This window comes from Papilio machaon, chromosome 24 (genome assembly GCF_912999745.1).
Source record: "Papilio machaon chromosome 24, ilPapMach1.1, whole genome shotgun sequence".
Classification (NCBI taxonomy): domain Eukaryota; kingdom Metazoa; phylum Arthropoda; class Insecta; order Lepidoptera; family Papilionidae; genus Papilio; species Papilio machaon.
Window position 1 is genome coordinate 3,402,540 of NC_060009.1, and position 27,106 is coordinate 3,429,645.

At 33.3% G+C, this 27,106-nt stretch overlaps 3 protein-coding genes across 3 annotated transcripts; 1 reads left to right on the plus strand and 2 right to left on the minus strand.

The window, feature by feature from the left end:
- Positions 1-1,982: 1,982 nt before the first annotated feature.
- LOC106720505 (mpv17-like protein) lies at positions 1,983-2,593 on the minus strand. The gene is given in 2 exon segments (XM_014515222.2): positions 1,983-2,080; positions 2,082-2,593. Coding segments are annotated over 2 exon segments (519 nt in total). The 5' UTR covers positions 2,574-2,593; the 3' UTR covers positions 1,983-2,053.
- Positions 2,594-6,751: 4,158 nt separating this feature from the next.
- On the minus strand, positions 6,752-8,503 carry LOC106720470 (homeobox protein DLX-3). Its single transcript, XM_014515184.2, has 2 exons — positions 7,796-8,503; positions 6,752-7,343 (listed from the first exon to the last, which is right to left on the minus strand). Exons 1-2 carry the CDS (start codon positions 8,421-8,423, stop codon positions 6,772-6,774), a joined length of 1,200 nt encoding a protein of 399 aa, XP_014370670.2. The 5' UTR covers positions 8,424-8,503; the 3' UTR covers positions 6,752-6,771.
- A 13,503-nt stretch (positions 8,504-22,006) lies between these two features.
- Positions 22,007-26,287, plus strand: LOC106720500 (homeobox protein bagpipe). Its single transcript, XM_014515216.2, has 3 exons — positions 22,007-22,029; positions 22,685-23,025; positions 25,365-26,287. The coding sequence occupies exons 1-3, from the start codon at positions 22,007-22,009 to the stop codon at positions 26,285-26,287; spliced, it is 1,287 nt and encodes a 428-aa protein (XP_014370702.2).
- The last annotated feature ends 819 nt before the right edge of the window (positions 26,288-27,106 follow it).

The window sequence follows — 27,106 nt, forward strand, 5'->3', positions numbered from 1 at the left end:
ACTCTGCGTGTAATAGTAATTGTAGTAAATCTAAAATAAAAATAAGATGTCTCTATAATTACTCGAAGTATGAGTGGTTAATCGTTAATAAAAAAGCGTGTCATTTTCTGTTTTGTGATCGCAATTTTGTTGCCAACATTTAACTATGCTGCAGAGAGAAATTATAAAATGTATATCGAATAGAAGCATGAAAAGGTCAATGAACTTGAACCAAGTAAAATACTATTTCATTATTTTATACAAATACAGCAATCTCTTTGTTAATCTTACCCTTTCGCCTTAAAGAAGATAATTAAAGGAATAACATTTTTTTTTAATTTTACATAGTGGTTAAAACAACTCTATGTAGATACCGCGTATGCATCAGGTATAGGAGATGTTTTTTAGCAATTTTTTGGTAGCGAACGATGCGAACGCGCAATCGTTAAGTGAAAAAGGACCTGTTTCGGCACTTTTGTGACCAAACTCCTCGAGACGGTAGCAGACAATCCTACAACATATTATCGCATTAATTAATCGCTATATGTTTTTTTCACGGGACAATTTGGATCTGAATATAAAAATGGCGGCTGTAGGAAGACGTATTCTTATCTATTCCTAATAAAAACTACCGGAAACTATTGTTTATTATTTCTTAATTAATTTACTACTCAAATAAAACAAACATAACAACAGAATCTCTATTTGAAGTGCTTTAAAGTATTACTTTTATAACATGTTTCGTGTGAATGTTTAGTCAATGAAAACGATAGCTTATTAAGAAACAAATGACCCGCGACCCCCGCGCTTCGTTGACAAAAAGTGATTAATGACCTCAATAAAAACATTCTCTCATAAAAATTCATTCACATTATTAATTCTAATGCTCATAACTCTTTGTGTGTTATTTTTTTGTATTCAAGAATTATGAAGAATGCATCGAACAACGCTGGAGGGCTTTTTTTTAAATAATTTATGTTGAATACTATCATTAGAAACGGTCGACGCTTCGCAATATTGATGTTGGTTTAATCAACTTTATTTGAATCGATGAACATGTAAATATTAAATACTAGCTTTTACCCGCGACTTCGTCCGCGCGGAATAAAAAAAATGCACACAAGATAAAAAAGTTCCTATGTCCGTCTCCTAGTTCTAAGCTTCGACCGATCTTGAGTTATATATAGTGTAATTAACACGACTTTCTTTTATATATATAAGATAGATTAGTGCGTTTTGATTGCAGTAATACTTGTATTAATATTATCATCACTGTCATTTAATTTGATAAAATAGAGACCACATATTTAATACAGGCATAATGGAATGGCGGCCAAGTACAGGTCGACGCAATGTGGGCAGGTCTACCGCAAGATGGACCGATCTGGTTAAGGTTGCGGGAGTATCCTGGATGCGGGTTTCACAGGACCGATCATTGTGGCGATCTTTTGGGGAGGCCTATGCCCATCAGTGGGCGTTACGCGGCTGAATGGATGGATGGATGGACAGGCATAATTCTAAGATTCAACTTTAGAATCTTTCAACTCTTTCGTAACAAGGAAGATCTATCTTATTAATATTATAAATGGGTAAGTTTGGATGTAAGATTTTGCTATATTATAAGGTGGCAAAAAGCTGCTTAAAGACATCCGCATCTCTTCGTTTATAACTTCTTTTCATTTGCGTTTCAAAAAAATCCTGTAAAAATTTATTCACTTCATTGTTTATTCTTAATATATACTATTAAATAAATACCTTTATTTTTTCTTAGTCTAATAATAAAACAATTAAAAAATAAACCAAACTTGATTTTAAAAAAAGTAAAAAATAAAATAAATACACATATTAATAATCTTACAAGACAATAATATCTCGTAAATAATTGAATGTGGAATAGAAAGGTGTAATAGGACCGTGCCAAATGAAAGTCCAAGGTCTATCTATCCCTCTGGGTTTCGAGCGTGAGTTGTAACGTCTTGTTGTTGTCGTTGTTGGTTTTGTTGTTGTTGAATATTAATTTCTTCACTCAAATCAATTTCATCAATTACAGGTTCAATAATTTTATTTCTAGACTTCACATGTGCCAAGTAAACAGTCCAAACGAAGCTGGCAGCGCTCACAAACACAATACGATTCTTCTCAGATACAAAATAGAAATTAACCGTTTGCGCCGTCGGCCAAAAGATGGCGCCGATCTTATACGTCGGCCAGAATTTTTCTCTTACTTCATCCACGCAGTCATTAAAAGATTTCCCTTCTAGTGCACTCATACCGAAGAAGAAGTAAGCCATAGCTAATGGAGAATATGAAACTTGTTCAATTACAGCTCTAGTTATAGCCGTACTCAGAGTTTTACTCTTAAAGAATCTACTCGTATATTTCATCCAATTATAAAAAACTGGGGCCATGAAAAATGTTCCAAATATACCATATCTGGCTGCTCTACTTCGGTCAGCATTTTCTAAAGTTGTACCATGTTCTAAATACTCTTGTACCACGCTGCAAGTGGGCCATATGATAGCGTATGACACCATGCCACGTATTAACGGAAATTGCACCGGCAATCTAAATACTTTAGTTATAATACCACTCATTGTATTTATTTCTAGCCAATATATTCAAGCATTTTTGTTTCTCTATCACTGAATTGTCAAAGTCTGTCAATTTAAGACACAGATAGTAAATTTAAAAAATCATAAATAGATTAAAAAAAGGTTATTGTAAAATGTAATATTAATTTAAAGCACTAATCTCTATAAATAGATAGGCAATTGGAAATTACAGCTTTTGTTTCGTTCTAATTTAAACGCGTCTGTTGATGTTACGTCGTAGGTAATTCTATCAATATTATAAGTTAAAATGAGCAGTCAGAAAATGGGGAAAATAAAATAGGCACAAAATACTACGTTTAATAGCCCGTCTATTTATAAAGGTCAGTGCTTTAAAGTAAGACACCGACCGATGATAGAAGGCACTGCACTAAATAATATAGTCAAAAAATATACCACAAAAAATATAGTCAATAAAAAATGCACTAAAAATATCATCATCTTTATCTGAGGCACTACGAGTGGGCCTGGACCTGGTCAAGTAAATTTCTCCACGCTAATCTACTTTGGGCTTTTTGAGTCCAGCTTTTAACGCCGATATTTTTGAAATGGCGGTCGACGTCATCTATCCATCTTAGCGTCTAAAAAATTGTGAATGTATATTTTTTATTGACAAAAAAAATATAGTCAGTAAAAATATTATTGTATGAGACCTCATCATATGAAGTCAACCTGTCTGAGATGTTGATATTTAATTTATAAACCTCTTTCCCCTAACACTATATATAAAACTATATAAACAATGAGCGAACAAATAATTCTTTTAATTTTTAAAACGCAAACATTTTGAGATCCATTTAGTATAATCTAGGCGTGCAATCGGCCACCCACTGCGAAGCGCTAAGAACAATCGAATACTTACAATTATTAATCGAATAATTCAGTCATTATTTGATTATTTAGCTCGGGTGAGTCGATTCGGCGATCGCTTTGTGATAGGTGACGCTGCAGAAGCTCGCGTGAGGTCCGCTCACGTGATCGTTCAATTGGACACCAATTAACTCTGATATTTATACTTTTAACCGTTAGAATTTACTTTTAAATTACTCAATCTAAACTAAATTAAAAAATTAACATAACTAGGTAATAGTCAAGTAAGTTTATGAATCTTTACAAATAATAAAAATCCTAAAATGGTTAAAGGTTATTCAGTAGATCTATTATTCCAAATAGAAATAATTCCCAGCGTTAGTGGCCTATTTAAAGTTTTACAGTTTCCACTTTAACAATGTACTATGTATGTGTGTGTGTGTGTGTGTGTGTGTGTGTGTGTGTGTGTGTGTGTGCGTGTGTGTTTAACATTATCTAATTATTTTTACAAAAATACATCAATGTCTCACATGATACTTTAAAAAAAAGCACATCTATCGGTTTTTGAAGGATTTAAAATTTGAAAATCTCAATAAGCGCCATCTATTACGTACGTGTTGACTTTAGACAGTGGGAGACTCATGCTTTGTACGTAAATGTGTCAAATAAATAAAACTTTTTACCATAGATGGCGCCACATCTAGTGGCACTTTTTTTCTACTCGACACTAGATGGCGATTAAGACATAGTTAAGTATTTGGAATAAAAATGAATTCAACATTAGGAAAGCTTTTTCCCCTTCTCATTGGAAAAGTTTAGTTCAAACAATTATAATATCATAATATAGAAAAAAAATCGTTTAAATAAAGTATAAGTTACTAATAGGTTGTGTCTATGCAATAGATACAATTCACTGTCTCAGGTATTTAAAAAAAAATCAATTTACTTCTGCATCTTCAGTTTATAAAACATAATAAGTAAAGATAACATTTTTTAATTTATTATTTAAGCAATCAATAAATTTCAAATTCATTTCAGATATCTTTTAAAATTCATTCACTAAAGGCTTTTAAAAAGTCATTTCAGTCTTTACGACTCTGAAAAACCTAATGACTTTATCATAAAAATCTTTAACTGCGTTAAAATTTTAAAAAGTAAATAAAAAAAATACAGCATAGACTAATAAAGCTTTTAGAAACAGGTGGCGTGCATTCCCATAGTGTACAGGTTTCCTATTCCCATATTTGAGTATATCGGGACACGTGTTTGGGGATCAATATCTCATATTGGCGCCGGCGCCTGCGCCCGAACGATAGGGGATGGCCTACACTAACGAGCGGTTGAAACGCTACGTTTTGAACGCCGCGTTTTTAATACACCTAAGAAAATATTGCAGCTTAAACAAGTTTTTGTAACACCTTATTCTATAATTTTCACACCACAGAAAAACTAAAAAAAATCGTTTTAGACTTAATTTTCATAATGATAAGTAATTTTTATGGATTAATATACCTTCTTCTATTATCTTATATTTTGTACCTGATAAAATAAAAAAAAATACAACTCATCATTTTAAAATGAACGAATTTCACAATGTGTATTGAAATTTACATAAATCCGTAATGATATCCAGATATAAAGAAAAATAAGCGTGTAACCGTCCGTATGTATGACCCCACCCTCAGCGAGGTATGGTAGCAATTCAGATAAAAGCGATCTTTACAAATTGAACTGAAAAACTTTAACGCAGCTCTCATGTACATATTTTTTTGTCTGTTCACTAGCGGACTAATTTTAGTGGGTATATTGAACTTAAGTAAACAGAAATTTATTAATTAAAAAATTACGAATTTGTAGACCTTCAGTCTGGGAGGAAATTTTTGTTTTTGAACAACTAGCTGTCTCCCCAAACTCTGTCCGCACGGAATTAAAAAAAAAAACTTAATAAGTAGCCTGTGTGTTTTCCATGCTATGTTCTACATCTATGCCAATTTGCAGCCAGATCCATAAAGCCGTTCTGGAGATACCTTCTAACAAACATCCATCCATCCGAACAAACATCCAAACATTCGCATTTAAAATGCTAGAGAGATTGTTGTAACATTTAGATTAAATTCAATAATTAGATTTACTACAAATCATCATCAGCTCACTATACATCCCCACCGAGGGGCTTGGAGCCTACCCCAAGTTAGGGGTGACTAGGCCATAGTCAACCACGCTGGCCAAGTGCGGGTTGGTTGACTTCACACATATCATTGAATTTCTTCTCAGATAATATGTGCAGGTTGCATCACGATGTTTTCCTTCACCGTAAGAACGTCGGATAAATGTACATATGTGAATCGAAAATCGAAAAACACATTGGTACATGGCGGGATTCGAACCCAGGACCTGCAGATTGCAAGTCAAGTGCTTAAACCCCTGAGCCACCGACGCTCGCTGAGCCACCGACGCTCACTACAAATAATGCTGAAAAATTACAGTCACATTTACAATAAATTATTATTTTTTTTTTTTATAAGAGAAGGGGACAAACAAGCAGCGGGAACACCAAGGTGTTCATCGACGCCCATGGACATCTGCAATACCAAAGGAATCGCAGATGCGTTGCCGGCCTTTGAGATGGTGATACGCTCGCTCGTAATGAGTGTGAATACTTCAAAGGTAGAGAAAACCGAAGAGAGTGTGGATGGATTGTGTGTAACTGAATATGCTTGTGGAATGAATTCAGATATGACGGCTGATAGAGATGTATGGTAACGTAGTAAATACTTTGCCGACCTGACGTACGGAAAAGGCTGATGATTAGTATTTTTAACGTCTGCCTGATATATATTTAGATAACTCTTATATACCTACGCTATTACTCGACCTATACCTTCGTAGTAATTTCACAGCTAAACATGCCTATATTATATACTGCAAATTTCTATTTTTACTCATTTGAACCAACTTTATATGCACTTTTTTATATCTTAGTGTTTACAGAAAACGAAACTTTTGATTTAATGAAATAAAAAAATTGGTTAAATATAAAAATAGGATAGAAATACATTTAGCTCATTAAATTTTACATTATACTTATTTATGATGGAATGTTTTAAAGGTGGATTTCCATCTAGTGCTTTATACTAAAATTGTATTAACAAAGCATTTAGAAGGAAGAAAATGGTAAAGACTAGCAGTCATAAGCGACTTCAACTGTGTGTTGAATAAACAAGTCATATTTTAGGTTATATTTTTTATTTACAAAATAATTACTGACTAATGCACGAAGCGCAGTCGAAACTATATTTTTAAAAATTCAATAACAATAATACTCTTTGGTGATCAGTCTATTTTGGCACTTAAATAAAAAAAATTATATTTATCAACAAACATAATTCATTGTGTAAAATTTCTTAATATCGTTTTGTTCCGTGTAATCATTCGTCTCTCCAATATTGTTCGTGTAAATATCTGAAGATGTTCCAACATTTTGTTCCATATTTAAATGTCTATAATATTTATCTGGTACATTATTATCGTAGTTTAAACTATCGTCGAAGTAAATCGGTACGCTTTCATTCGTATCACAAACGGGTTCATTTTCAGTCTGCGTAGGTTCATAAGGTTCCATTTTAATTTGATTAAATTCAGTTTCTGGTTTGTATAACTTTCGTCCTGTCGAACTTTTGCTAGGTTTCGCGTCCGTTGATGTTGAAACTTCAGGAGAAGTTATCCTTTTACTCTTGTATCTTCTATTTTGAAACCATATCTTCACTTGTGTCGGTGATAAATTCAATGTTTTCGCAAGTTGTTCTCTTTCGGGCGCGGTTAAGTATTTCTGTGCACGAAAACGTATTTCCAAAGCATGCACTTGTGCTTGAGAAAAGAGAATTCTAGGTTTTCTTTTTGTATTCTTATCTTTTTTGTCCGTTTTTCCATTTGTCACTACTGCCTCTGTAAATGTGAAAAGATTTGTTAGAAATGTAAACATCAATACACAAATTTACCTACACTTTAATTGGACCGTCGATAGTTTGGTTTACGAAATGATGATCTAGATTCGATTTACTTCTAATATGAGCTAAAAGCTTAGTTTTTTTTTTATAAAGTTTCGTACTAAAAGTAACTTTAGTAATTTAAGGTCAAATTACAACATATAATTTTTTTTTTAAAACTTTTAGTTTTCATTGTTTGTAAATATATATATTTATTCAAAACTAGCTTTCACCCGCGACTCCGTCCGCGCGGAATAAAAAATAGTAAACGGGGTAAAAATTATCCTATGTCCGTTTCCTAGTTCTAAGCTACCTGCCCACCAATTTTCAGTCAAATCGATTCAGCCGTTCTTGAGTTATAAATAGCGTAACTAACACAACTTTCTTTTATATATATAGATAAAAACTTACTTGTTGTTTTCCTTGATATACTATTAAAGTTTTCTATTACATCTCCTTTGGGGTAGGTATTAAAATTTTGTACTATTGGTTGTTGACTTTTATAGGGAACTGGACCTAAGGGTGGCATCACACTGGGAGGTTCTCTCTCAACACTATCGAGTTTAGTAGAACTTTCTCCTGTTTGGGAGATAGTAGGAACATCTTGATATTCATTAGTCTGATAGAAATTGTGGTAATATTGATTGTAGTTATAATATTCGTCTACTTTATGATCATATACTTCGGAATTCCAATATTCCATGTTACTATGCACTGGTATGTTGTGGTAGAGTTGACTGACGTAATCAGGGCAGTATTGATTCTGATGGTACACAGGTTCGAAATCATTTACTCTTCTGTCTCTATCATTCTTCCACATATCGTTTCGTTCGTAATCATTTTGATTTATATTTAATATGTCTTTCACTGAGAAAGGTGTTGTTAAATTGCTATTATCGTCCATTTTCAATCTATAATTCGTTTCGTCCTTATGTTGACTTTTCGAGTTTGTATCTTGATAATTGTAGAAATCGTTTTTCATTTCGTTGTAGTTGTTTTTCAAATTGTTATTGTTGTATGCTTGTTCATAGGACTCCATGTTTTATTTTCACTTTACACTAATTCATTATTCACTTTGACAAATGGTTTTAGGGTGCGCTTGATTTAAGTTGATGTCTAAATGACTTTCAATGGAAGACTGATGGTGTTAAAGATTGTGCTTCGAAACCAATCCACGCCCGTTATGGGCGGAGCTTTGGGTTATATTGTTGTCCTTTTCTAATAAGTAAAATATTCCTGTGTACCCTTCTCACTTTAGCATGCCGTATGTTTACTACGCGGCGTAAATAAACGGGTGAGTGATTTCATTTGGCGGGTGCGTGTTTGATCCCTTTTCTGATTTGGATGACGTAATTTTATTATTATTTAATTTTATTAACTCGTTCATTTATTTGCGTTACAGATTAAATTGTTGTTAAATGTTTTTATCTGAAGTAGACCAACAAACTCAACCCAGCTTTAAAAACTATTCACTAATCCTCAACTTAAAAACAATTGTACCTATTTTGTAATACATAGATAAATTCACTTTATTGGTAACAATTTACTGTTAAAATAAATTATCTATACGAATATATTGGAAATTCTAAAATTAAAAAGCCTATTTAAAAAAAAAGAGTTTCGAAAAAATTTGACTATATGGTGGCGGTGCATTTAAATTATGTTTACCTTTATAAACCACGTTAGTCATGAAGCAGTAAATAAACAAATTCTTCGTAGTGCTGTCAACAAGCAGTCAAGTACCGCTATAGCAGCTCAATCGCCGCAAACCGACGATAAAATTGTTTATACAATTATTCACACCTTTTATATTTGTATATATTCAACGCCCATTGGTTGAAATTAACCATAATTCATAATTAAAAATATTATTACGCTACATTATCATAAAATTTAATAAGTTAATCCATTCGCGCAATTTCTTTAAAAGTTTTCTTGTTGTTTCATTGTAAACCTGAAGACCTACCTACCCCGGATTTACATAAGATATTTTTTTTACAATTAAACCAGCTGTCGCCCGCGACTCAGTCTGCGCGGAATTAAAAAAAAAAAACTTAATAAGTAGCGTTTATATTCTTCCGGACTATTTTATCAAGATCCATTGAGCCGTTCCGGAGATACCTTCAAACAAACATCCATCCATCTATACATTCGTATTTATAATATTAGTAAGATAAAATTTCACCTCGGCGACGTGAGCTGTCGTGCCTGCATTTGTTTATTTAAATTTCATAATGTGATAACAACAATAATGTTAGAATTTCTTCTTGATACTAAACTATTAAGTTATCATTTCTAAAGCGACGAAACTTTAAGTTTATTACAACAAAAAAAAATGCGTTGCTTGTTCCAATTCGTAACTGTCAAAGCTTAGACATAAAACCAAAGTGACAGTAGCAATAAAAATCCGTTTTTTTCTTTTCGACATTTCTTTTACAATTTTTTCTTATATTGTTCTCTACTGGAGGTCATAAAATGAGCACACTTCCGTAAGGAAACCCGACACTACACTGTCTTATAACTGCTTGTAACACGTGATATTTGTAACAAAGAACTTTTTTGTTGATTGAAAATACATTTCTAAGCTAAGACACACGTGGCGCTTGTTCTATATTTAAATTGAGTTTTATTTCAATTTTTATTGTCTGCCAGTTATATTTAAACAAAATTGATTTTTTATTCTATTTTTTTTTAGTTTAATTAAACGCAGCTTATATTAAAGGGCAGTATTTAAAACCTATTCAAATATCTGTGAAAAAAATTACTCTATTTTCAGTCGGTGAAAATTTCCTTCCAGAAATTTCTCAATACAAACTGTTTTATCGACATCTGTGACGTCATACGATGATTTATGAAGTGTAATTAATTTGAAACTGAGCACGCAAATAGTGTCTGGACGACTCGGTGTCCCCTCTCCTATATTACGTATTAAAACAAATAAATATTTATAATGCAAACATTTTAGAATAGTAAATATAGAATACCTAATATTGATATCTGAAACAAAAATACTTCGATTACACTAAAGTAATAAAACTAAAGGTAAACTATAAAATTCAGTTCGGGAAAAGACACAAATGGAATGAGAACCCACTACTCAAAATTAGTTTGGCCGATTAGTCTACAATTAAATTGATAAACAAATGCACAGAATAAAAACATACACACCTACGTAAATCACCATTTTGTTATTCGAATAAAAACAAACTTTTCAAGCGATTATACCAATGTTACCAATTCCAAAAAAAACTGTACTCACTGAGCGAAAGTTAATTATTTAAAAGTAAACAACATTAAAATAATGCAAAGTACTAGTTTTTCACACCATAAATTAAAGTTTAAATATCTACAAAACTTTTTAAGTGGCAACATTAGGCACAAGTTTTGTAAAGTTATGCGCTTAAAAACTGTCAAGTCAGTCATAAACTTGCGAGTTTACGAGAGAACTTTGTTGTACAAAAGTGGACAATTTTAGATTTTTTTTTTTGTTTTTCGTTAAGTTATAAAATATTTGTAGCAATATATTTTGTTCCATTTCAATTGTTTAATTATTTATGGATAAATGATAACTTTTTTTGCAATAAATTGTTTCCAACAGTATTTCTGTAATAAATAATTTTATTAATTAAGTAGCTGTCGCCCGCTACTCCGTCCGCGCGCAGTTAAAAAAACCTACTGAATATGCTCACAAAATTTCATGAGAATCGGTCAAGCTGTTTCGGAGGAGTATGGCAACGAAAACTGTGACACGAGAATTTTATATATTAGATAAAGTTTCTCTTGTGAACATGGAAATATAACAACATTGTAATATTATAAATTCTTACATATATACATACATCATACTAATATTATAAATGCGAAAGTTTAGATGAATGTTTGTTTGAAGGTATCTCCGGAACGGCTAAACGGATCTTGATGAAATTTGGCATAGATGTAGAACATAGTCTGGAAGAACACATGGGCTTTATATATTAGGTTTAAAGATATTTATTTCCCATAAAAAACACAATGTTTACCTTACAATGAGAAAAAAAAGTAAATATTACATACAGGCTTGCGGGTAATATAGTACACAGAATAAAGGATTAATATAAAAGAAAATAAAACTTAACACAACTATAAAGGAGCATCTAAATTGACAGGTATGACAAAATTATATATGTAGATAATATTGCGAACAGATTATTACAGTTTAGCGTACTTTTAAATACTCTGGTAAAATCGATTTGAGCGACACCTAGCGCTTCAAAATAAATTAAGCATCTCTTATCGTATCAACACAATTATTTGATTCCTATAAGAGAAACGACATTTCTTGTTTTATTTCTTCTATTTCATTTGTTTTATACTAACAATTATTTAAAAAAATGTTAGCCTCGATAACATAGTTAGAGAAATCTTTCAGCACGTACGACGCCTAAATACTCGTAGAATGATTCGTTTTGCTCATTGGAAATAGATAGAATCCGTCTCGTCCGTTCGTCTGTCCGTGATGAATGTGGTGCACGTGGGTGTTTGATGTATTAATATTGGTAGTGCTTTTAAGGTTATCTCTGTGTAGAAGGTGATCTGGCCCGATAGTCCGATACCATGCCACCCGTGAGTACAGCCGGCAGAAATATTGATCACTCAAGTATGAATATTTGTTTTAATTTTATCTATAAATATTTATTTTTTATCTTAAAATTTAAATAACTACATTTGTAGTAACGGAAGTAAAAGTAATACTTAAATAATAAAAGAAAGTCATTTAAAACAATCTTTGAAAGATTTTTTAACAATTTTCTTTCGAATATATTATAAATAAAAACCAAAAATTTTGCACAAATTTAATTTAGGTATACGAAATTAACTTTATATATAACAAATTTATAAAAAGCTGATATCATCAAAAACAATAACTATAAAATATATGAATTTGGACGCATTAACTGGAGTTTAAAGTTCTAAAGAAAATTTTATTACTAGAAAAAAAAATGAATCTAAAGCTAATACCGTTCTACAGTATTGCGTGCGCCTGTACACCATTACTAAGCCCGCGCAGTGCGCGCGCTCGTTAGCTTTTATTTGGACGCCGGACTCCTGTTCCAGCGTCTGTACACTTATTGACAATTTAATCGGGTCTCACAACATTTATGCATTAAGAAATTTTAACTACATAATTACCCAATCTTTAAAAGCCAAGATATACAGTAGTAGCAGTAAGGGAACGTTCTTCACTTAGTTAACCTCACTTTTTTATTTTCTTCCTTATAAAGATGTTAGAACTATGTCCGTACTAGTTTAGCAAAGAATATGACAGATGTTCTATTGGTAGTCGAAAATCTATCATCTTTTAAATCTATTTACAGTGTACAGTAAATAATTTAAACACCGATAATCGTTTTGTTACCTAATGTTAACTTTGCTACTTATCTACTGTTGATTTTTCAGACAATGTCTCATAGTTCGGGAGTTAGATATGACGGACTTATATTTATCCAGTTTTTTTTTTTTTAAATCAATTACTTTAAGTTTACAAAGATATAAACTAATATGTGAGGAAATTTTAAAGTATTAAAAAAAAAACATTAAATGCGCGCACATCATTATTTTTGTCCTAGAGTGTAGGAGGGAATCTTTCTCAGTGCGTTATCAGTGTTCAGTACATGTGCACAGTTTAATGTTCCCATTCTGTTTTATTCAATTAATTGCCGGCGGTCCGATGATGTGGCTCACAAACGAATAAAATTAAATCATTATCTACACATATAGACGTTTCTTAGTCATGGATTTTACATAGAAAAAATTATTTATTAATACTTCAGTTTAGATTTAGAACACAAAGTTGTGAATCAGAATTTGGTTTCATCGGTTGAAAACAATAAGGAATCGATTTTATTCATTGTCATTAATCGCTGCGAACTGCACATAATGGAAAAACACACTATGCACAGTACACTAGAGATGGTCAAAAAGAGAAGTCGTGACCCTCAGGAATGAGGAAACGACTTACTATAGAGAGAAACGGTTGAATTGAATAGAAATTAGAACATTTAAAAACATATTAAATCAATTAATGTTACATGTTGAAGAACTAAGTTTGTAGGTTATACGTAAAGGTAAATCTAAATTTAAATCGTAATCCTATAATTACATAACAAAAATCATTTCTCTATACCAATTTGTAGGTGATAAAAAATGAGTCGTACGGTTTTTTAAAGCGAAATAAAATACGAAACCTATGTATTTGGGGATCTTATCGAGTCACTGACAAATCTCGGACCCCCATCTATCGGCGGTCGGCAAAAAAAGCGGCGCCGGCACGCCAATAAATAACATTGGCCGCGTCAATATCCCGCCTACTACGCCCCCGCGACACACAAAAAACACACACAAATTTGTTTAGATAAAACGTTCACGACCGTGACCTTAAGGGGTGGGCAGAATTAATAAACTGTTCACTGTCTAACATTACGAGAACCTTAAGCATATTTGCATGTTAGAAAAATTCCAATTACGTATATAATTTAATGTGTAATTTTTAGGCATTATGTCCATGATATTATTACACTCCAATGCTACCACACGTACAAAAAACATTATCTTAGTTTATTCAGTCAGAGATAAGACTAACTAACTAACTATAACTAGGGTGACGCAGTGACCCAAAGTGGGCCTTGGCCTCCGCCAACAAAAGTCTCCACTTTTTCCGATCCCGCGCCGAGATAAGACTGTTTGGCCACAATAATTTTGGCAAAGCAACTGCTCCTAAACTTACTTATTTTGAAACAAATAGAGATTTTTATTTGTAAAATGTATATGCAATAATATTAAAAAGAAAATAATGGATTTAAAATAATCATTAATAACATTTATTAATAGTAAACATCAATATTATAGAATTATAAAATAAGTCGAAACTAGGATTAACGAACCATGAACCTTTTACATAATTGTAAGAATGAAGGAAATAAAAAAATGGCATAAGGGTGAGACATGCTGTGAGATGACAAAAAGTTGAAGGGTCAGGGTCTAAGTGACATGTATTGCGTAAAATTTGGCAATGAGTTATGCGAACCATGCGGCGACCGAGGCACGGTGGCGCCACCGAGTGGTGACAACCGAAATTGAAAAAAAATATACCAAATTTCGTGCACTATTTGACCTTTTCAATTTCTTAAAATCTTACCTGTTTGTTATATTTAGGTTGCCTATAGGTGTATAAACTATAAATCTAAATTTAAAAAAGTGTGGCAAGATCATGCGAAGAAGATAATCTCTGCCTACCTCTCAGGCTGTAACGTGATTGTTTTTTTGTTTTTTATATGCTAACAATTTTTTTCCAGAAATTTATGATAATATCACACGATCTTCAGCTGTATTTTTACTTGATATGATGGGTCTATGGCTATGTATATCTATATTAATACTAGCTGTCGTCCGCGACTCCGTCCGCGCGCAGTTAAAAAAAAAACTAAATGGTAACTCAAACCTACTGAATATGCTCACAAAATTTCATGAGAATCGGTCAAGCCGTTTCGGAGGAGTTCAAGTTCGAACCCCGTGACACGAGAATGTTATATATAAGATAATAAAGCGTTAACGCAAACTTCTTAATAACGTAGAATCGTAGCGATCACGGCTTACTTACACGGTTTAGGCTATTTTCACAAAATTGTTATGCGAGGAAGTGACAGAAATTGTAAGCCAATAGCTAAGATGGATGGTTGCCAAGGTAACGGTAATTCTCAGTCAATGTCTAATGCCTTCGTTTTCATTAGAACATTGGAATTTTGACATTTGCAATTGAAAAAGTTTTACGCAATGTTAATAATAACACGAAGTTTTTTGATGCAACAAAAATGATGGATTTTCATGCGGATGAAGCCGCACGAGAAAAGCTAGTTCGCAACAAGCTCTTAAAAGATCGATGACCTCAAATGTATGCCACGAAGTGATTTAATGAGGTCAAATGTAAATGTTCACGGTCATCGGGTCCTGTGACGTGTGATGACGTCACGAACCACTTCACGCCTCAAACACTTCATCGACAGTTATCTACTTTATTCGGCAATCATAAAGCTATTTAAAAGTGATAGAACTTTATAACGACAACAACAGACTATCTATGCAACTTTAGGTGTCGGTCAAGGTTGTTAAGAGATTTTAGAAACGGTTTTATTTAAGAGAAAAAGAGAACCGATAGTTGTGCGTTTCGTTACGGGTCTTTAAAGGGTATTTTCCTAAACCAAAGGCCTTTGCAAAAAAACCCTTGAAAAAGATGGCGACGCGGCTCTCCGCCGTCACGTTCCGTCCCCCGAAATGGCGAAAAGTGGATTGCGGACATTCATTTAGCCACACCGAATGCGAGATCCGTGATCTCTGCTTACCTCTTTGGGTTACAGGCGTGAGTTGTGAATAAGACCCCTTGCCCCTTTGTTCGGTTAATTTAAAGCTTTTCGTCTAAGCAGTTTCTAAGTTTAAAAAATATAATTTTCGCTGCCTAGCTTTCGTTTTTTCTTCGTTCGTATCTTTATTGAAATCGGACGCGCCTTTCTTAAGTTATAAAAAAACACAAAGAATAACATCTCTCAATCTTATTCTTCAATAAAGTTATTGCATACCGATGAACGTTTCTCACCGCAATCACTGCCCGAGCTCCAAATAAACGCATTTAACAGTGAACGATTATCGTATCAATTACTCTGAGATCGAACCCGCGTCCGACCTGACAGACGACATGTGGTTCATGTCAGACTGAGGCACTGTGGGTGCACCCTAAGCGCACCTTGACTAACACGAGTCATCTCATAAAAATATCCTTATATTAACTTTGTTTTAAATGAATGATAATATTTTTTTTTATAATACAAGGTGGCAAATGAGCAAGCGGCCACATGAATTCGCCGAAATGGAGAAGAAACCGCTGCCCATAGACATTCGCAATTGCAAATGCGTTGCCTACCCTCAATCGACGAAAGGGGAGACGCACAAAAAGAGAATATTTAACGTTCCTATGCATCTCCTCCTCCATCAAATCATCCTCCCCTTCCCAACCTTTCCTTATTAGAAAAGGGGTGGGAAGGGAAAGAGGACTAAAATTAGGCCTCTGGCACCACACTCATAAGACGAAACGCGGAATTACTTCCACTTGACGCCTGTCTTCTGTGTGGTCGTGGTATTTCACCGGGCGAGCCGGCCAATTCGTGCAACTGATGTTGTTATTGCTGGCGTCTACCACTGTTAAAAAAATGTCATCATCGCCATGTCACTCTATATGGTGCCGGTGTGTTTTGTCCTTTATATCGATCTATCATTAGTCATTGTACTTGTCACTCCCTTTTTACTCGTGTTACTTTCAGACAATCCATCCACTTCCTCCTTAGTCCTACTCTTACCGATGATACTCTCCACATTTAAATTTATATTAGTGGTCGCGCGCGACTTCGTCATCGCAGAATTTAAAAAAAAAAGTAGCATAAAATATGCTCGCGTGCATCAGCTACCTTGTCGTCAAAATCACGTCAACATCGGTCCATCCGTTCCGGAGTAATCTCCGGGTAATTCCGTAACAAATGTGGAGTTGTAAAAATACAGACAGACAGATTTTGAAAATTGATTTTCATCATCAGCAGCGCAAACACATCAGGTGGACGAAATATGTTTTTTTTTTTCTGGAAATTATACACAACCACTCAAATTGTGTTAATATGTATAGATGATTAATGATTTAAGTATAATATAAATAGTTAATATAATATATCACCGGTAAATTCTTTAACCATATAAACTTTACGGCAAATCATATACTCGGCAAGTTCCATAACTAACGACTTTATTCATAAAGTGAGGTTTATATTTTGATACTTTGTAAACAACTGTAAAGACACTGTTAGTTTCAGTTTCTTATTTACATTATGTGCGGGAAAATTTAAAAATACAAATTACGGTTAAAAACAGTGGTCAACATTTTTACTAGCGACATCTGTCGACCAGATTCCCAGTTAATTTATCCTTAGAGCCATCTATTGCCCAAAACCGCAGGATACGATCTTTTTCCGTATGTTATCTTCGTTTTCTATTGATCTATGCTATTTTTTACTTAAAAAAATTTGAACATTCAGATCAATTTTTAATCATAGAAAATATGATTTCCACCTTTTTTTTAGAATGAATAACAAAAAATTCCTTCTTAACTTCAGCGCCATCTAGAGTGCAATAGCGATATTTAAATAAAATTTTTCAAGAATAGAAACAGAGCCCTCTATGTTTACCATCAACAACTAACATAAAAATCAACCTCGACCGTTTGAACACAAACATGTGTAAAAACAATTTGAACAACATTGACATCTTGTTAGAAATGTTTCTACTACTAATATAGGGTGTGTTCCGATATGCACTGCGACCACTGTAGAGTGTGACGTCAATTCAGTATACTGTGAAGCCGTTCCTTTATAGCCAGTTATACTGGTTACGATTTAAAACGGAACGCAATCTCGTATACTGTCAGCCGCATTTTTTGACGCAACATTCAAATGAGTGTATTCAAGTTTTCTAGTACATAAAAAAAACCTGTTTTGGAGTACTGTCAAATTAAAAATATTTTAATTAATTTTAATTATAAATTGAATTTATAATGTAATAAAAATAAGTACTTTTTCATAAAAAAGAATATGTTTTTCATTATCAACACAGTCTAATAAGGTTAATTTTTGCAATTCTTCCATTGTTTTATTTATTAATCCAAACTAATTACATAACTTTAACATTTTCTGATTAAACTGTAGCTTTGTTTATAAGATGTCAGGCACTCGGGTGGTTTTGACTGATCACGTGATCAAAGCACTGCGAGTACCTTACCTCGAAAACGCCAGTGCTCACAGTAGAATATGGCGGCGATTTATGACGTCATATATTTCCCTAGGGTACTGCGGCAGTACACTGGCAGTCCATAGCGGAACGAATATTTCTACAGTGATAGCACTGTGCAGTGCTCGCAGTGTATATCGGAACATACCCATAATTAATTCCAGCTGTCATCCACACGGAAATTAAAAAAAAAAACTTAATAAGTAGCCTATGTGTTCTTGCAGACTGTTTTACAATCGTGCCAAATTTAATCAAGATTTGTTGAGCCGTTCCGGAGGTACCTTCAAACATCCATCCACCCATCCATCTAAACATTCGCATTTATAATATTAGTAAGATAAATTCTCAATTAAGTTTCGTAAAAATATACTTAAAATATCTTCATAAAGTGGGTAAACTTAATCGAGTTGTTTTTAATTTTGGTAAAATAAAAAGCATTGGAGATGGCACTATACACTACTCTATTTGGCAATAATCCCATTGAAGTGGTCAAGGGCCTTTACTCGAGGCTTTATTGGACGTTTAGTTGTATGTAGAATGATGGTAGGTACTACATAATTTGTATTCAATCGTACAATTGAAAGCGCATTAACACAATAGTAAACCAATATACCAATATTATTTCTCATAGACTTTACACACTCTTAGACAGTACCCATTTAAAAATATAAGACATATTTTTAATGTTCAATCGATAGAGCTAATTTTTTTTATTAGATTACTCTTATCTTATAGAAATCTTGTTAAAGGTTCAAAGATTTTTTTCTAATATTAATTATATACTAATGTTTCGTCTGAGTAACTTTCGGTACACACACTCAGACAAAACAATTTAATTTTAGTCATCTTTCCCTTCCCATCTTTTCTTACAAGGAAAGTATGGGAAGGAGAAAGAGATTTGACGAAGGCAGGGTTACATCTGAGGGGGAAATATTTTCTTTCTGTGCGTCGCCTTCTGCTTCCTTTAAAGGTAGGCAACGCAAATGCAAATACCGAATTCAATATCAATGTCTATGGGCGGCGGTCGCTTCGCTTTTTCGGCGAAATCAGGTATTCTTGATCATTTGCTACCTTATGATTAAAAAACTTAATACTTTAAGGGCATTCGGTGCGGCTTTCTGTGTTAAAGGAAGAATAGTAGCCAAAATTCGAGTTAAAGACAACATCCTTTACTTAATGTAATACATTTTATCAGAGTACCTATAGAAAATGTGTCACCAAGTTCATTTAAAACAGTAAGCTTTTCAATTTTTTTAAGGCATGTCTTAAATATTCCTAAGTCTACACTGTGGCACTTTGGTTATGAGCTCTTTCATGTTAAGTGGCTCCTTCTGTTCTGTTTGTAAACAGCCGCCGCCGCTTTGATTGTAAAACGATCGGAAAATCACTCGGTCAATAATAAATCGATTAATGATCGATTAGTGATCCGATTCTTGCTCTTTATTCGATTTTAATTTGAGGATCAAAGCGAGTTTCGAACAAACAAAACTCACGTCTGTTATTTTTAATGTGTAACATTTTCCAACTCCATTTTCTTATAACAAGAAGGGGAAATATATTTCTGTATGTCCACGTGTCTGTCCTGTAGGCAACGCATCAATCTTTTGATTTGCTTTTGGTAACTGCTTTCTCATTTTCCACCTTGTACAGTTAGTCACATAAATATGTTTCGGTTTGAAAAATACATATGCACGTATCATTTAATAACATATATTCATTGTCGGAGCTATATGGAAGGGTACGTGCGTATATATTTTCAATACCGAATGTGTACAAAATTGTGTAATGGTTTCTAAATGTATAAATATTTTTATAGCTGACTGTACTGAAAAAAATCAACTATGAGTTAGGGTTAGCCTAAACAATTACGCTGGGCCAGTGCGAGTTTGTTGACTTCAAAACCGTCTTTGAATTTCTACATATGTTCAGGTTGCATCAAATTACTTCCCTTCGCCGTAAGAACGTCGAATAAGAAACGTCATATTTTTTTTTATGTAAGCGTCCACTTGAATTCGCCAAAATAGCGAAGTGACCGTTGCCATTATTGCATTACAATTGCAAGATGCCTTGCCTATCTTTCATCGACCGATTAGGGAAGGTATATAAATTTGATATTTCCCCTTCCTCTGCCAAATCCACCTCTCCTCCTCATTCCTTCCTTATAAAAATGGAAAGGGGAAGAGGTCTAATATCTTCTATGTTATGGTATTTCAACGGTCGAACCGCTCCCATTCTTGGAACATATGTTATTGTCGGCTCTACTACTGTTACTATTACTAATTGATTAAAAATAACTCGATGTACCTATATCTTATTTATAGATTTAGAATCGTTATAATCGATATGAATTTACCGCTTGGGGTCAGAGCGTCGACCGCAAACACGCCACTTAACTTCACCGATAGCCACTTATGATACCTATAGACATAAAAAGTTATAGACAGCACATTAGATAAAATTTACTATGACAATAAGATATTTAATACGTATGTGAGGGATCTTGTTAATTAAGCTATTTATTTCTCTCACATTTCAGGCTCTATTGTGGAGTAATGTAGACACAAATCGATCAATTTTCCGATTTTTCGATGTCTTAACAGTCAATGATATTGACATCTTTATATTTCTCGTTTCAGTCAGTATTAATCTACAAAAACATAAAAGCCTAAAGAAAACACACTGTTATTTAAAAAGGTACACGACATAGAAATACCCTTTCACATTGTTTTAAAAATCAATACAGATAACTTTTTTTTTGGAGGTACTGAGCTAGAGAATTTGTGGCTATAGTCAGTGCGGGCTTTGGAAAGAAATTAGCAATAGCTGATATTAGGTGCAACAAATTAAAAAAGCCTAACAGATATTATGATGAAACTAATCTATTATATTGGAAGACGAATCTACATTTTTGTAAGACTGTGGCTATCCACTCGATGGCATACGATACGGCCACTTCATTGAACATCATCTAAGTGAAATACGAAACGCATCGGCCCTCACTGATCGACTTACAATAATAATGCTATTATTAAAATACTTAGATATAAATTAAACGTTAATATTATTGTGTTGTTTCTTTTACAGACAAATAATCGATCTCGAATTTTTCTCGAAATTTCGAAGACAACGTTAACCTGTAAAATAACGGCATGAGTACGAAGGGCCTAAGTCACTAGGTCATTTAGTTGTTATTTAAAATAGTACCTATATATGTCATGCTAAATCAACACCAAGGGCTTCTATTAAATGATTCTGAGAACGTAAGACAGCATTTAAATGAACAACCGTTTTATTTTACATATTTAGAACTTACTATTCATGAACCATTTTATTTAGGTAGTATTAAATTTTACTCTAATCCGTAATAATATATGATGTTTCTTTTAAAATAAAAAGTAAATGCCACACATGAATTCTACTAACAATTTAATTTAAATCCGTAAATAAATAATAAATTAAAAAAATCATCATAAAAACAAACATAAAATATTTTAACTTTTCTCAGGTGCGAACTTCATGAAAAAAAAGAAATCTTATCCGACACAGATAAAAAAGATTAATTTATGTTGACATTTCCACTCACAAAGTATTTTTATTGGTCGACCACAATCCCACCGCTCACCTGATTGGTCTATTTAAATGTGGAACTAATGGGCGAAAGAGAGGTTTAACTGTGGTTGTCAGGTTCTGTACTAGAGAGAGAGGGATGGCTAGACACTTGTAGTGCTTACCACTAAAGCGGTGCGTTAACGCGGTCGAAGTACGATGCGACGTGCAACGAATGAAAAGTAGGGTTGTTACGAATTGGCACTGAAGTATATTTAATTTCATTTTTATTGAAACTTTTTTTTTAAGTTAGGTAGGTTAGGTTTTTAAGTAGGTTTTTTTTTTAAGTCAAATACAAAAGTAATTAAAAAACAATAGATAAATTGGTTCCCATTCAACATTCCCTAAGAATATTAATTTTTCTAAGACTACTCAGAATTATCACAGAAGCTAAGTTTTACCTTACGCAAGGAAATTTAGTTTCTTTGCGAAATAACATGTAGTGAAAACCCGTTAAATAATCTTTTAATTAATCAAATGAACAAATTATTGTGTCTCATTTTCCATTCGGAAACGGTTTTCCAATTTTTAGATAATTATGCAAACCTAATTTACAGGCAAATAAATTATATAAATCTCACAGGCCAATAATTGTTGTTGCGACAATTATCTAACGACGCAAAGCGATCAAACGGCATTCACGTAAACATCTTGAAGAAAAACTTCAGCGATCCCCACTGCGCGCACTTCGCAAGCTTTTTTAAAAAATCTAACGCCCCTTATTGTGCTATCTCATTTCCACACAAACAAACCAATCGAACATCGTCTAATGCCTTCTCTTTCTAAAGCTTAAGGCACTAAACCGGGCAATCTATCAGCCAAAGTTTATTCGTTCAGTGAACGCTTTGCGGTGGGACGTATTTCTAAACGTGTTAATGTGTTATACGAAATAATAACAGTTAAAATGGATACTGGCAATCTAACAACACCGTTTTCAATAAACGACATATTAACAAAAGAAAACGAAACAAAATGTGACTATGAGAACTTTTCAAATTCTAATTTCAAAGTGAGTTTTCTCGGCAAACCTGCCAGTTACAAGGATGAAGGTTTAAGAAAGGAGGTTGTAGAAAAGAGTATGAAGTACTACGACGATTGCAACGCTTACAGAGATTACGGGGACGATGGTGCTCTGGATATGTCGAGGAAGAATAATTTTCCAGTCACAGAACTATCAGGTATGTTTTTTTTTTAAAGTTAGTTGTGTTTAAAATTTATTTCATCTTATCTGTATTTATATTACAAGTATAAATGTCATGAAACAGAACTGTAACATTGGCAAAAATATAAAAATCAAAAGATTTCATTTGTTCGTTTGTAATTAAGAAATATTAAACCGATTATAGTGACATTGTAAAATTTATCGTGTCTTCTACTATGTCGTGTCTATGCCTTAATTTATTATTTTATTTGTTTATCTCGCCATATAAAGACGATTGTAATTATATATTGTAATATAAATAATAAGCGTTCATAAATCATATTTAATACATACTTATATTGTAAATGCTAATGTTTAGATGGATGGATGGATAGATGGATGGATAGATGGATGTTTATTTGAAGATATTTCCTGAACGGAACAGATCTTGATGAAATTTGGCACAGATATAGAATATACCTAGTCTTGAAGTACATATAAGCTTTTTATTATATTTTTTTTAATTCAGCGCGTACGTAGTCGCTCGCAACAGCTAGTAATGTATACTAAATAAACTCGTTATTAGTTCGTAAGGTTAGCAATAGCGCTAGTGACTTTATATTGAACTAGCAGTTTCCCGCGATTTCGTCCGCGCAGAATTAAAAAGTCTTGCTTAACGAAAAAAAAATAGCCGACAACAAGCGGGTGCAGTGTAGCTTTCCAAAAGTGAAAGAATTTTCAAATCGTTTCAGTAATTTCTGAGGCTATTCAATGCAAACAAACAAACAATCAAAAATTTCCGCTTTATTATATGAATATAGATCTGTTTCTCTTTATTAGGTTTATAGCAGTGACCACTTTTACCTTAATTGTACATATAAAACAAAATAAAGCCGTCTTGTCTAATTATTTTTATAGTCTGTTTTATCAAAATAAGTTAATAGTACAGAATTCGAGTTGGTATAAATTATGTATAAACAGGAATTTATAAAACGAACACCTAAAAGAGTTGTCTGTTTGTAAATTTCGTAAAATAAAGAAACGGCTATATTTGTATAAGCGATAGTGTAAGTTACATAATTTTAATTAACTCTCACCTTTTTTTTCTAACGCTTAAAGAATTAGGATTCCAAATTATTATTCAAATTTCGAACGTCCTTCGAATGTCATTACATTAAGAGTTCATTCCAAATTCAAATCGCGAACAATGCATGTGTAATGGCGCGTCTACACTGTCGGTGCCGGCGCGCGACATCTCGCGACCACTTACATCACTACCCCTCATTATGACACGTCACTTACGCTCTATACGAGCATTCAATAAAGTAATTACTTATGTCCCACAGACACGTGTCGGTCGAATTGCGAACAGCTTTTTTCGTTAATTTTCTATAGTGCATGTAGTACTTTGGAGGTCCTACTTATTTTGAATGTTAATTGCCGACTTATATTCGATCGATATTGCTACGTAAGTCAGCAGTGAATTAGAAGTATCATGACTTTTCATACTCTTATAAAAAGACTAGCTGTCGCCCGCGACTCCTTCCGCGCGCAGTTAAAAAAAAACTTAATAGGGGTATGAAAAATAGATGTTGGCCGATTCTCAGACCTACCCAATAGGCACACAAAATTTCATGTGACCGATTCACATGAAATTTTGTGTCGAAATTCAAGCCGTTTCGGAGGAGTTTAACCACAAACACCGCGACACGAGAATTTTATATATTACATAATGAAGAAGTAAAATGTATGTATTTCTTAGCCAATAGTCACGATTAAAGTACGATGCCGTTTCTATCCTTTCACATATACTTTACCACTCGTTTCTTCTTCATAAAAGGTCTGGCAGTGCATTATTAATATTTCTATAAGTAGTAAGGAAATTAGTAAACTAAATCGCACTAAATTAACTAAACATTACAATAATGTCACCGTTTTATAAATGAAACTATAACAAAAGAATGCGCACACGCGAAAACATTGTTAAATCTATTCAAAAAGTTTTACCCGACCGACCGACTAATGACAATTTGTGTAATGGATCCATTGTGAATGCTCCTTTATAAGCGAATGGCGTGAGACTGATTGACTACATTGAATACATTTAACGTTTGATATTAACTTCTTTTGATGACCTTCCTACCTCTTTCATAAGAACTTAGCTGTTAGAACTCGCGTTTCGTTTACTTAATCAGTAATATTTATAAATATCTTAAATATTATAGGAGAAGAAGCCATTAAATAGTTTCAAATACACTATGCAAGAATTTTTAAGCTGCTTAAAATTATCGTCACTGTATCATAAAAGATAAAGTACGTATTGTTCCCAATTTATTTTCATAACTTACATTAAAATTGAATTTTCAATTGTTACAGATGACTATGATTCACGCTCATCAAACACAGGCTCGCCGATACGACGCAGCAACTCCTCCCCAAACTCAGATATCGGCTATAAACCTTTCAACTTACACTACGAGCCACGAAAGTGTACCACACCTCCTCCACCTGATACTAGAGCCCTACACTCTCCAAACTACAACATCAACGAGTACACGCAAAATGGTGGACGAAAGAAACGATCGAGAGCGGCTTTCTCACACGCTCAAGTATACGAACTCGAAAGACGGTTCAGTCAACAGAGATATCTCTCTGGTCCGGAACGCGCCGACTTAGCGGTCAGCTTAAAACTCACTGAAACCCAAGTCAAAATATGGTTTCAAAACCGAAGATACAAAACCAAAAGAAAACAAATGCAGATGCAGGAAAGCGGCATGCTTGCCGCCGCAGCAGCGGCAGCTAACCACGCTAGAAAAGTAGCTGTAAAAGTACTTGTTAATAACAATGGCCAACCAACCATACCTGATTTAAAAACGTACCAAACACCGATTATTGGTAAAACATTAAATCCTCTATTTACACCACCGAATCTTCTAGAAGGTTCGCCTATATTGAAACATTTTGCTGGTGTTTACGGCGTCGATTTTGCCAAGAATCCGGAATACAAAGCACTTTTACAAGAGTCCTATAATCAAGCAGTGCTTCAGTCGTTGTATGGACCTCATTTAGGTGTCAATTATACCAACATACCATTATCATATATGTACTATCCTAGTCATTCATCCTTCGGTATGCCAGTGCCTTGCGATTTGGATAGAAATCAAGGTGAATCGAGCATAGATATGAAAAATTTAAGGGAAGACGCAAATAATACGAAAGAGAAAGTCGATAAACGCAAAATGCTTCACGATGAGAACAGCAATGAAAGCATGGCCAGTAATATTGAAATAGAGAATTAAATTTTAAAAATGGGATGTTCCTTTTTCAAATTTACGTAGAAAAGAATCTTTATAATAGTATTTAAAAAAAACACGTTTATTTGAATGCGAAATAAATTATTTTAGAACATTGTTATTTGTAGATAAACAAAGTAAAACTATTTAACGTAGAAAGATAAAAAAAATCTTTATTTCAATCAATAAACCAAAGATTATTTAATGTACACCAAAAATAAAATACCAAAGACAAGTTAGAAGCATCAGTAGATAGTGTAATTGTTAAAGTTAGTTGTTTATTTTGTTGTAAATAATGTTTTAAAGTTATTTCTAGATAATATTGTAATTTAGTTGGTCACGTTTGTAAATAGTATGTTTGTGTAGTTAATTCAAAATTTTAAATAAAAGTGCAATTTACAAAATTGTTTTAGTATTTTTAAAGAACAATTCCTCGTCCTAATTACTTCCAGAATTTTCTTTTTTTTTACCATAATCAAGCTAGCGCTTTACCTCGATCCCGTCTCGTAAGTAAGAGCTAATCACTCAATTCTTTTCACTAGAATGTCTATATGCAGTGTAGCTGTAGACTTCTGTAGATTCATAAAACTTTTGAAGGAAAGATTCTGTAATATTATAGCTAGTACGGCTTAAGGTCGTTATTCATTTGATCACTCTTAGTTCGATATTTTTATTTACGAACACCAAAATTGAGAAGTAAACATTACCTAATTATAATACAATACGTTGATAAAAAAAGGAACCAAAACATTGGAGACTGACTTACTTATAGTAATTTAGTAAAGTAGGCGTATATTACAGACCCGCCGGGGATATATGGTGGCG

Coding starts and splice junctions, on each gene's coding strand:
- LOC106720470 (XM_014515184.2), bottom strand. CDS start 8,423: ATGGAGTCCTATGAACAAGCATACAACAATAACAATTTGAAAAACAAC. Junction 7,344..7,795: donor TATATCAAGGAAAACAACAA/GTAAGTTTTTAT, acceptor TCACATTTACAG/AGGCAGTAGTGACAAATGGA.
- LOC106720500 (XM_014515216.2), top strand. CDS start 22,007: ATGCGACGTGCAACGAATGAAAA. Junction 22,030..22,684: donor CGACGTGCAACGAATGAAAA/GTAGGGTTGTTA, acceptor TTATTCGTTCAG/TGAACGCTTTGCGGTGGGAC. Junction 23,026..25,364: donor TCCAGTCACAGAACTATCAG/GTATGTTTTTTT, acceptor CAATTGTTACAG/ATGACTATGATTCACGCTCA.